This window comes from Phymastichus coffea, unplaced genomic scaffold, assembly GCF_024137745.1.
Source record: "Phymastichus coffea isolate CEN01 unplaced genomic scaffold, Cenicafe_Pcof_1.1 PCOF00039, whole genome shotgun sequence".
Taxonomy (NCBI): domain Eukaryota; kingdom Metazoa; phylum Arthropoda; class Insecta; order Hymenoptera; family Eulophidae; genus Phymastichus; species Phymastichus coffea.
Window position 1 is genome coordinate 2,061,203 of NW_026706850.1, and position 12,652 is coordinate 2,073,854.

General features: G+C 35.1%; 2 protein-coding genes across 3 annotated transcripts in view; one reads left to right on the top strand and one right to left on the bottom strand.

The window, feature by feature from the left end:
• LOC131663943 (epithelial discoidin domain-containing receptor 1-like) overlaps window positions 1-12,652 on the top strand; it is a 127,381-nt gene that overhangs the window by 90,821 nt on the left and 23,908 nt on the right. For both annotated transcript variants that reach the window (XM_058934731.1, XM_058934732.1), the window contains 3 exons: window positions 557-704; window positions 1,260-1,570; window positions 12,317-12,524. In XM_058934731.1, the coding sequence (XP_058790714.1) occupies window positions 557-704; window positions 1,260-1,570; window positions 12,317-12,524 (667 nt within the window). The remainder of the gene's footprint in view (window positions 1-556; window positions 705-1,259; window positions 1,571-12,316; window positions 12,525-12,652) is intronic.
• On the bottom strand, window positions 3,417-4,516 carry LOC131663945 (uncharacterized). The gene is made up of 4 exons (XM_058934733.1): window positions 4,328-4,516; window positions 4,054-4,245; window positions 3,828-3,995; window positions 3,417-3,747 (listed from the first exon to the last, which is right to left on the bottom strand). Exons 1-4 carry the CDS (start codon window positions 4,499-4,501, stop codon window positions 3,532-3,534), a joined length of 750 nt encoding a protein of 249 aa, XP_058790716.1. The 5' UTR covers window positions 4,502-4,516; the 3' UTR covers window positions 3,417-3,531.

Consider the following 12,652-nt stretch of genomic DNA (forward strand, 5'->3'; position numbering starts at 1 on the left):
CTTGTAGCATGAACATGTTACAAAGTGTTAAGCGATATTACTGAACGAAATAACAGACTGTAAAATAAACTTGGAACAGTTATAAATAAAGTTAACAAGTAATTAAATAATTTATAAAGTTTATGGAGAGTATGGACACATATTTTAACAACTGTCTCAAGCTGCAAGTTACTTTTAAGTAATTGTGCTCTACTCACTTATAAAACAAGCGATAAAATATTTATAAAACAATGATAAAAATAGCTGTAACACCACATTTTTATGTCGTCATCATTACTAAAATTACACGAGTTTGCCTACTTTAAATATTATACCAAGCGATAGAAGTAATTATACGATGAATCTGACCTACATATTCCATGGCTGTTGAGAAAAAAGAAGACGCAAAGTAAAGAAAAATCATGGAGATAATATTTTCAAATTTCTCACCCCTAATACGATCCGAGAATATCTAGAGCATCATTGTTTTGCAGCAACGAAATGCCATTTAATTACACAAAATTTCGTAATGAAGTTTAACGATACATGTGTTTAAAATGCACCTGCATTGTTACAGGTAATTAAGGGCAACGACAACACGTATCTAGAAGCAAAGCATGAGCTTGACCCACCCATATGGGCGAGCAAGATTCGCTTTTTGCCCTACGACTCGCACATGCGGACGGTCTGCATGCGCGTCGAGCTCTACGGATGTTACTGGAGTGGTAAGTACCATTTAATGTCTCTGTCCTGTTGAAAAACGTGCATTCGTGTAATGACGTTCCCCATTACACTGCTAGTGTCGTTACCTCCATGGAATCACCAATAAGCAAATATATACTAGCCGAGCTTTTCTTCTGATTAACGCACCGAGTATCATATATTTTAATGCAGGCCAGTTCTCAATTTTCGTAGCGCACTTCGAATAATGTACAATTTTGATATTATTATGTTGTCAAAGTTCAATTTAACGTCCTTTCAAGAGATATAGTTGTATTACGGTACAAATAACCTTATCTGGAGCAACTGCATATAATGCTGTAATAAATTGCACGTTCGCAGAATACATTAACTCAACGTTGTTGTAATATATTACGTTACTAATAAATGTAACATACTTATTGTATTTTTAATCTCTACGGCAAATATTCTCGAAGAATAAAAATAAATATAGTTGATAGTTTTACCGGTCAAAACAGCAACAAAAGAAAATACACATCTATGATTGGCTACAGAAAACTATACAGCAATTCATCTAGATATTGTGTGTATATTCGTAGATGGTATAGTCTCCTACTCGATGCCCCAAGGGGAGACAAGAAGTAAAGACTGGGAATTCTACGACGTGACCTACGACGGACTCTGGGATGGTGAGTTACGTCGTGGTCTGGGTCAGTTGATTGACGGTAAGGCAGGCCCTGATAACTACAAGAATGGATTCCATTCGCACGTGAGAGGCAAAGGCTGGGTTGGTTGGAAGAATGATACCAGGAATGGGCAACCCATCGAGATCAAATTCGAATTCGATCGCGTTAGGGAGTTCTCGGCTGTGCATATCGTCTGCAACAATCAGTTCACCAAGGATGTCAAGGTGAGTGAAAATATTGGTGTATTAAATATAAAATTAAATAAAACGATTATCACTTGTAAAAAAATGAATGGAGTATATTCAACTGCAGTGTTTAACTATTCTGCTTCAAGCAATATCGAAAATCAGTAACTTTATATTTATATGCAAACGGCAGGAAATGGCATTAATAGCAATTTGCATATTTTAAAAGCAAAGATAGAATTGCCGAAGCGAATATCCACGCAATATACATCTCCCTTATATTCAATTATTCTCGGCAGAGATGATATTTGGGTAATAAACCTAGATTGCAGTGTGTCAGGCGAGCGGTAATAATTAGAAACCTACTTTCGATTCATGCTGCTACCCAACGCTGAAATCCATCAGCATAATTCGACTCTCGTGTTCTCGGTGCTATTCATGATCGGTCCGGGCCAATTGAAATCAATGATAATCGAACGTTGCGAGAGAGAGAGAGAAAGAGAGAGAGAGACGCAAATAATAACGCTAGCTCACTTGTACTTCTTATTTGTAACAATATTTTAAACAATATTCTATGAAAAACTTCTTTTATCTGTACGAAATTTATATGGAATAACATACTTAACTTACAATAATAAAAGCCTGCAAATACTCATTAATGAGACAACCAGCTGCTATTGTGATGTTGATTAATTGTTGCCTTATCAACAACGCAAGATTTCTTCGTTATATTGAATTACCATCACCGTATCTTCGTCTATTTCTACTTTAGTTTATTTATGTTGTCGATATATTACTTGTGCATAGTTACGTGACTACAATATGCAATAGATTAATTATCTCAAGCTTCTGTTTTTTCACGATGGTGGCATAAATAATTTTGAAAAGTTTCTTGATTATTGAATGATTGTACTTTCGAAGTTATGAATAAAAATATGAAAAATTGGTTTTCACGAATAAACTCGTCGCATTATAAAACATAATCAAGTTTAGTTTAATCAATGTTAGTTTGACTCTTGGTTTAATGAGTATTAGTAGCTATATTGCTACGATAGAATACAAATGTCACATTGGCTTTGACATGGTTTTTCACCACAATTTATTTTATCTGCGTTGGTTTTGTATTATTGATTTGAGTGAGTGATATCTTTATTTTAATATTTTATAGCATTATTTATATGTATTATATATGTGTACATTTTTAGTGACTTGAAAAGGTCTACTCACTATGTAGACGAAACGTCGTAACTTATTTTACAATAAAAATATAGTTGACAGTATTGCCAGTAAATTGTTTTGTTTATGTTATTTATCCAAGCTGTCAGTCGATTCAATTTAATAATTATATAATCAAGTTGCTACCGTAATTCATCTCATGCCTTTACATACGATACTTATTATTATAAAATTTGCATTTTTTTTTAATTTTATAAGATGCCAGCTTCAAATAATAATTTAAATATTGCGTAAAATAGGAAAGCCTGTTTCAATACTATTACTAATAAACGTATGTACATATCACGGAATTTAATTTAGTTCAAGTGTACAGACTAGATCTAATATCAATGAAACACTATCAAACTAGGCAACCGCAGACAAACAACAAAGCCATTAATATGTATTTATGTATTTGACAATACGAATGTCACATGCACTGTACAATTTCCTCATTCTTCATCACGAAGCCTTCACATTTACCTGGTGGCCTTGAAAGTCGAAAAACACGAAAATACGTCATAAATTCGTAGCTCATATATTTATATTTAGCGCTATTTATTTGGCATAATAATTTTTTAAGAATCTAGAAAGTATTAATACATATTTTTTTACAGCATGTAGAGAAAAAATAAAAACGTCCAAATTAATATTTTAACAAACATTTATTAATTAATTACAAATATTATAGGAATTCCAAATCATTAAAAATTGGTTCTTATATAATGATACAAATGATTGACGACCGTGATGAGGCATGTCATCTCTTTATTATAAATTAGCACTTAATATTTTTTTAAGCATTTCATAAAAGGTAAATAAAAATTTTGATGAAGGTATGTATAACATTCGTCTCCGTGTAAATAATTCAAAGTTTCATTTAAAACTTCATGTTTTTCTTTTTTCATTGAGTCGATCATTTTAAAAGCTTCATTTATTCTTACTTGAAGATCATTTGCGTACGTTGGTTGAGATTTGCCTTTTTCAAAATCCTCCAGCCCCTGATTTTATGCAACAGAATATTTTCATGTAAAATTTTATTTATTAAACAATCGAAAAAAATATAGAAAAGTGTCATTACATTTTTGATTATGTTTGTTAAAAATTGGTTTTTTTCCCTGTAGTGTTTAGTAATGTTTCTAAAAAGTTTATTGCTGATGTTTATTTTCACTTTGTTATATTGTGAATTATATACAGATTTGCATTCTGCTGGAAGAGAACCTGTTCGTTTATGGTAGTTGAAAAATTCCTATAATTGATAGACAATATTAATTGTAATACAGAAGTAAAATATAAATGTTATTTACCTCAGCTGTGAGTACAATAGAGTGCTTTTCTAGTTCGGTAGTAATATTTTGAGTTAAAGTTTCTGTTATATTTTTTCCGAAGGCAGTAGCCAAATCCTTAATCTGATTAATACGCATTTTAATATCAGGCGTTTGATTTATCATTTGTTGCGAGGTAATTTCATCATTAATAGTTCTTCCTAGAATGCCACTCTTTACGAAGCATAAAATAAATAAAATGTAATCACTGATAATTAATTTGATTCAATTATAGTTAATATTACTCGTTACATACCTGTTTCGCTGCAGCGAAAATCAATACAAGTAGAAGACCTTTCATTTTTGAAAAAACTCGTGGCTGAACGTACTTTATGTTCTTTGAAGAGCTAAGAGACGTATGCCAGTGACTGACGTTGAAATCATTTATATATTTGCCTCGTGCGATAAGATAGGTTTTGTCGTGAGCCATACTTCTGCTATTAAGAGGTTCCATTACACACTCGTTAGTAAAATATCGTCTTCAATATACATTTTCCCATTTTCGACATCCTTAAAAGAGATAGGGGTAATCATCAACGCTCGCGCGCGCTTTTCTTAATTAACTTTCATTACTCGAAATTTACACGATTGTCCTCGCGCGATAGCGGCATATTTTTGTCTGACCGACATGCCTCGAATCAATTAGACTGAGAATTTTCTCATTTACGGCTACTTTATAAATCATTCATGATTGGTCCGGGCCAATTGAAATCAATGATAATCGAACGTTGCGAGAGAGAGGAGAGAGAGAGAGAGCGTAACCCATCTACTACAACCCAACCAGGCAGCATCCTACTCTCTATGGTTAAATTTGAATATTGATGCATCCGCAGTTAAAACGACAAGCGGCATATCGCGTGAATTTGGCTTCTCTCTCATTCGCGACTAGATTTTGCTATGATCACTAGATATACTTGAATACCTATTTATGAACGATGAACAATGTACGTGTGGGCTGCGTTAGTTTTGATTGATACACTTTTCAATTAAAAATGGTTGTTAAAACATGTATTAGTTGATAGATTATTTGACAAATCCTTTCCAATCTCAAGTTTTTCGATTTAACTCAAAGTTGAGTTACCTTCCACTACGATTTCAAGTTACATTACGCGGCCAAGTAAGATATTAAAGATTCTTGGCCGAAAGTTTAGGAGAGACCAGGTAGCTACCATTTTAAGAGGTAACGTGACATCCTTACGACCTCGACTGGAGCTTCAACTTCTAAAGTCCAAGTTTCGCATATTTCGTACGTAAGTCGTTGCGTTAAAACTTAAAACGTGTCATTCTCGCGCTATTTTCAATACTGCAAAAAGCTTTTCGAAAACAAATAAAAATCTTAACGAGAAATTCTAGTCAATTTCCCCATCACTCCCTCTGTCTCTCGCTTTATCTCTCTCTCTCTCTCTCTCTCTCTCTCTATCTGTCTGTTTGTCTGTCTCTCTCTCTAGGTCTTTCTAAATCCAAGATATGAGCGACCGAAAAATCGTGTGAAAAGGGAATACGAATATCGCCGATAGTTAAACTCGTGAAATCGCGTGTTCTGCTCAGTTTGGCATAATGCCGCCATACTCTCGTGTCGCGTCTCGGATTCACGCTGAATACCAAAATAGCGCGCACTTCCGACGGACGTCGCACGAGAGAGAGAGAGAGAGAGAGCTAGAGATCAACAGGCTTCGGTCTCATACCTATCTACCTCCTTAGTCGTCTAGTGAGAGAGAGTAACCGACCTTTATCTGGGACTTTTTCCGTCTTCTCGTGCTCCCGATCTCTTCTTAGCGCTTGGTGCGATAAGTGCGCAGTTCTACTGGAATGTCTTCGATTCCAAACTTTCTGCCAAATTGCCCATGGGATTATGTTCTGCCATTTCATTTATTTTATTGTTGTCACTAAAAATATAATTTTAGTATTTAAATGTAAACTATCAAAGTACCTCAAAGTCGTGCAATAAGTATTAATAATAGTCATAGAATTATTTTTTGCGAAAAAAGAAATTGTTTGTTTGTTTGTCATCTTCTTATCCAGTAAAATTCAATTATGATAATAGGCAACGAGCAGTCAACTCAAGGTACTTGCGATATCTTTGGTATAGTGATCAATTTTCACAATATATGGCTAAATACCATTTTGATCAATTCTTAAGATCGAGAACAAAGAGCGATGCAAGTTTACTGCCGTTTTGTTATATATTCTTCAAATATTCTATTGAAAGTGAGCAAAATGAAGAAGCAAATGTCATCCAAATTGAAAAGGAATAATCCGGCGTCAGAATTTCGTATGAAGGCATCTAATTCAAGTAAATAGTAACCCTTTCTGAAGTGTTCCGCTCTTACCCTACACTATTTATTTCTTGTAAACGGATTTCAAATAAAATGAAGAATTTAAAAGCGATATACAAGATCCTGTTAAAAATTATATCGAAACCAAAAATTTAGTTCGAAGAAATAAAAAAGTCAATGTAGTACAGGAAGGTAATAAAGCACAATTAAAAAATTCCTGCGAGTATAAATGAAAAGCTCTTTCATTGTTGCAGTAAGTTAGCGTGAAGACAATAGGCCCAATAGGGAAAAACTCAAAAATTACTCGCGAAATAATAATAATAATCTCTTAAATTTGGCATTCGTGAGTTGCAAGTGCGGAGACAAAATAGGGCATAATAATCCAGCTTGAGAGTAACTCACGAGTAAAAGGAGGCTTGGTGCTCGCCTTTCCACGGCGCATAATGCCAAAGACGCGCATACATAGCAGCAGCATCGTTATTGCCAACTCGCAGTGAAGAAGACTTGCCTTGCACACCGGCAAAGCCAACTAGCGCGTCTACGATGCTCCGCTGCTGCTGCTGCTCTGCGCCTTGATTGAATATTCCACTCGGCTCTTTATCAGAGATACGCCCGTCGAATCTTCAATATATTTCACTCGCTTCTGGATAAAAAAGAGAGATCCAAGCGAGCGCTCCCTTCACGAGAGCGAGAGAAAAGTTTGAAAAGGGAGAGGAATGAGAACGAACGTCATGACGAAATTGAGAGTGAACAGGTGACGGCAATGTATAGGCTGAGTTTACAAATGGCTAGTTATAATTTTTACGATTAATCGGAAAAAATTCAGATTTTTAAATTATCTCTTACTATTGCCTTCGATAATTTTGTTGATTGGAATTATGTCATGTAGTAAATTGTCGCTTAAAATAAATAATTATAGTAAAAATTATTTGAAACCGATCATATTGAACTACAAATTTCTATACACTAAATGAAAATTCCTAAAAATAAAAATTATTTTAGCACAGCAATAATTTTGCTTGATGGACATATTTCCTTCGAAAAATATTATCTTATACATAGAAAATATCACTCACGAAATTTTATTTTTTCTTCCACTTTATTGCTTATTTTTCACAAGGACTTTTCTGCGAAAAGAAATTGTATTTCAAAGATCATAGTGGTATTGGCAATATTCGAAATTGATTTTTCTCTGAAGTTCAAAACTAAAATATAAATTTTGTCTTTGAAAGTTTATCACTGTGGCAGAATTATAAAATTTGATGTTTGATAGTTTATGAAGCACAAAGTATCACGTTAAAAAATAAATTTTACAGATGAAAAAGAAAAATTGCATTTATTTTTAAAAGAAAAAACAATTGTCTGTAAATTCGTTAATAACATTTTTATCGCATACAATCCTTTAACAAAAAAATCAATGTCAGACGGAAAAAGAAAGATAAAAGAACCCGTATACAGACGACAAAAGTTTTGAGACAAGAAATTGCATCTCTCACACAGCATCCTCACACTGCCGACGAGCTGTTACTCGTCCTTCCTAGCGCGCCTATATACCTCCGCTCCTCCCTTTTTATACTCAGCCGCGAGACTCTCTAAAAGCCAATGTGCGTGTCGAAGGCGAGATAAAAAGGAAGAAAGGCACGTCTTCGGATTCGACTCGGCCTAAGTGGATGAACTTAATGCAATGCCTTTTTTTCACGCTTCAAGTCACTCTACCAAGGAGTACGTGATTTTCATATAAAAGCTACCTCCCATGCGTACGCTTTATTCGCTTTAGCGCAGCTTTTAAGTTTCTTGACGATCGACTTAATGAGTTCTCTCCGTTATGGAATCCTCCTGATTTTTGCTGATTGATTTTTCCGGTATACTACATTTCCTCGCTCAACTCATTAGTTTCAGTGATGCGCTTGAATGATATATAGTGAAAAGGTTACTTACTATTTTTTCCGAAATTCAGTGGAAAAAATAAATAAACACGCCAGTGTACACTAAGTTTTTGTTGCAAGCAATTAAATAGTTTTCTTTCGTTCACTTTCATTAATGTTTCATTAGGTGAAGTGTTTAACTGCCTCGATTTCGTCCTTTCAAATTACACTTAACTAAAAGTAAACGTTTAGTCACTTTTTATCAATCAAATTCCAAAACGTAACACCATCATTAAATGAGTATTTGCAAGTTTTTTAATGTCTAAAGTAAAATATGAACACCATTCACAACATAAAACTAATTTGGAAAAAATAAAAATTTCCTCGTTCATCCAACTTTTTTCGTTAACATTGCCTTTCGAATTCAAGGCATAATAAAAAAAGGCGCGTACACGCAACGAGCGAGTTTTCATACAAATTTCCTCGACCCTTCACGAAGTAATAATTCGTTCGAATATTTCAAAAGCTTGAAACATTAAAAATGAAGAGCGTGTTTTCATTCGCATGAAACAATGCTACGGAGAATTTGAATAGGAGCTTTTTCCCGTTTCTCGCTGCATTACACGCAGCTTCGCGTGTTTAACCGCAAAAAAAGAAAGCAAACATCACCATTCGGTTACCAAAGATACGACGCGCACGAATTACGTGATTGAACGCGTTGCTTTGTTCATACTTCGAAAGTTTTAAAATCGAAATTAGTTTGTGTGTATAGTATATAAGCTGGCTTTGTTCGCGTGATGGAGGGGGTGGGGTATATTTCGCCCTTAATGCATCGAATTTAAGACGGCTTTTATTTATGGAAAGCCGAGTGCTTGGAAAAAGATGGATGTTGAGCCCGCACCGCGGAGTTGGACGTACTTGAGCTCATTGGTATACTTTTCTCTTCGTTTGTTTTGCAGATGAAGCGCGAGTGATTAAGCGGCTGAATGTATTTTCTTTCGTGACGGCTTGGATCGAGTATTTTTTCGTTCGTTTTTGGAATACATCCACTAGCTTTATCACTTATGATTTTCAAATATGATATCTCATTCTGTTATTTGAATAACATTTTTCAGATAGCGTTTCTACTGGGTAGCTCGATTTCAAACCATGGCGTCATTAAATTATTGGCATTGTTATGAAGATAACACTGTAGGTAGAGAAAAATGAGGCTCGTTTAGCGTGATCAAATTTCGATAATGAAGCTTAATTAAAGTGAATATGAAGCTTAAACCTTGGAGGCGTAGGAAGATAATCTACCTTGCGTGTAGAAAATTAATGCAATTTGCATTTTTATCACATAATGTTATTGAAATTTTTTTCGGAATCTCTTTGCATCTGAAAAGCTGAATAAATTTTTATGGAAAAGAGCTCCTTCTGCCTCCCTTTTTAAATCCATAATAGCTTGGATCTCCTCGTTATAAACTCTTAACATTTCTCGATGTTCATTTTTTCAGTGACGCATGCATTTCAAAATGAATGGATGTAGATTTAAAATGGAAATAGAAGTATGAAGCATCAAGAACGAAACATCATTGAGAGATAATCTATCGGTGTGGAAGGTTTTTATGAAATTTTCCAGTTTAATTTTGACTAAAAGTCTTAATCGCCTTACAAAATGTCAAACAACATGTATTCTGTTGACACAGATTCCACGGAAATCTGAATTGTGTCGTCACGCGTCGTTTACAAATGGCTGAACTATATTTACGAGTAGATTCCATGAGAAAAACCTCATGCATAGCTCTCAATTTAATACCACGAGCTTGCACCGTATGCCAAATCTGATTCGTGTACCAATCCTTGGTCGTTTTGCGATGCATAAAGAGAAGAGCAGCAGCGTTGTATCCACTGATACAGTCGCGACTCAATTTAAAATTGAAATATCAGCGACTGCAGCGCGCTACCTTTCCCTACCTCTGAGTGTGTCTGCATGCAGCTGTTGGAATTTTTTTTTCGTTGGCGAGGACTGCTCTCTTCTCCCTTTTGGCCCAAAAACTGTTTGCATTGTTGAAAAATTACTGTGGCGACTGCGGGACAGAGATTTTAATTTTATTTCCCGTGGAAAGCAACTTCAGCAGACTTTTTCAATAGGGGTAATTTTCTATGGTGCGCATATTGGCGATGTAATTTCATTGGCCACCTTTCTCTCTGGTCCTTTTTGAAATTTTCAATGTTTGCGTTTTCATATTGTTTCTTTTACATCCGTGAAAGCTGATTTTCCAAATGGAATTCGATATGTGTTACCGCATTCCGATTTTTCGGGCAAATAAATCATTTCCATGGAAATTATACGTGATCGGAATAACATCATGCTATTTTCATTCCCGTTTCTTTTATGCGTTCGCTATCGAATTCGATTATATGTTTTTGTTGCAGCATATCTGAACGAAAAACATTTTTTTTCCATAAAATATAAAATATTTGACAATCATCTTTGTTTATCTTGTAAAAATGATATTTGCCATAGAAAAATTCGTAATGTTTCTTTCTGTCTGAAAGCTTTTTGGAATTGTAAACATCACATAGACAACGATAGTGCATAAAGAAACATTTGTTTCACGTCATTTCCATCTGTTGCAAGTACAGTCAGTGCTCATGAAAAAATGAATCAGTTACGGCTATTCAAATCCATCATTCTTAAAAAAACGAGGAATGCCGACGTTCCAACAATATCTATTTAGCAAATCTCGCGTATATATTCATGAATGGAAAAAAAGAACTCCTCTGTTTCTTTTGTTACTTCGTCTCGTGCAAGATGACTATCTATTTTAAATAGCATACGCAGCTCGTATATATCTTCATCACGATTAATCACATTCCATTTTCTTCAGCGAAATATATAAGTTGTTGGCGGTGTCTAGCGTGTTCTGGCTTAATCAACAACGCCGCAGATTGGCCCTGTCTTGCGTGGAATCAATGAATTCATTAAGCTTCGTTGTGTGTCATTTGGCTCTTACAATATGATCAACATTTAGTTTAATTCACTGCGGTCGCTTCTCTCAATGTGATTACACATCGTGATTTGGTCGAGCAAATTTTTCGATTCGTCATTGTCTTCAGCTTTGTTCGCTGAAAGTTTGACGAATCGTATCAGTCGCGCAGGTTGAAAATCGCGCAGTAGTAGGATAATTGTAAAGTTGGATCGCACAAAAAACTCGTTGAATTGACAGTACTGAATATTCAACGTCCTGGATTCTCTCTCTCTCTCTCTCTCTGTCTCACAGTTCACAGAGCTAAAAAACTTAAATCGATCCTCTACCTCCGTAAAATATCTGATTTATAATAGGATCACGCGGTTCATCGAACTTGGAAAAGCTCCTCCGTTCCAAGTGAGTGGCCACCATCGCTCGCGAAAGCGAGAGAAAAGCCACAGACGTAATTCGTTGCGCGCTCGGAAAAGTTGGAATAAGCGGCAAGTTTTTGGACCTGCTGTCGCATCTATCAATGTCGCGCGCGCGAAAAGTGATTTACGAGAATATACATTGACGACGACGCCCCGGTCTCGCGTTCGCGTTTAACAGATTAATTCGCATCGTTCGCTCATTCAATTCTCGCGTGACGCTTTAGGGTTTCGTACGGAAACGTTACGAGAGACACTTCTTACCTTATATACGACGGTTATTCATAATGCGGTTACAGAAATTCGTTACTCAACTCATATTTCACTACCTCGAGCTTTTATTTCATAAATTTTAGTATACTTAGATTGAGGTATGATCAGGTATTAATTAACAAATTTCCAAACAAAACGATTGTTTGTTATGATTCTATATTCTGCGAGAGATACTTTCTTTTGGAAAATTTATCGTTTGGCATTATTTGGAATTTATAAGAAAATGAAAAACGCGAATCTCTCATGCCAAATATTCATTTTTACGTAGGATCTGATGATTTAGATGCAGTTATTTATTTCTTCTAACTAAAATTGAATTGAATCTTACATTTTCATTATTTTAGCGACAAACTATTGATTAACGAATAACAGTTAACGAATAAACTGTAAATTTTTAGCCAATATAGATGTATAAATTAATGTTTAAGTAACAAGCTGACTTTTTTCAGATGTTCTCTCAATTGGAAGCTCTATTCAGCATAGGCGGCAAGTATTACGGTGGAGAGCCGATAACCTATAATTCCGTGGAGGATAGCATTTTCGAGCATGCACACAACATCACGGTCAAACTTCACAATCGCGTGGGAAAGTTCGTTAAACTCAGGCTACACTTTGCTGCTAAGTGGATTATGATCAGCGAAGTTACTTTCGTCTCTGGTAAGCTTTACTTTTTATGCTTCCTACGTGCGCAATGAACGTTTTCTCTCTTTTTTCATGATAAGTGGATTGACATTATTAAGGTAGTGCGCAAAAAGGGGTTCGATCAGAAATATTTTACCAAATTA

Excerpts from the sequence above, each read along its gene's own strand:
- LOC131663945 (XM_058934733.1), bottom strand. The coding sequence starts at position 4,501 with ATGGCTCACGACAAAACCTATCTTATCGCACGAGGCAAATATATAAAT. Across the intron at positions 3,996-4,053 it reads CTATTGTACTCACAGCTGAG|GAATTTTTCAACTACCATAA; the intron begins GTAAATAACATT and ends TATCAATTATAG. Across the intron at positions 3,748-3,827 it reads TAACAAACATAATCAAAAAT|GGGCTGGAGGATTTTGAAAA; the intron begins GTAATGACACTT and ends GCATAAAATCAG.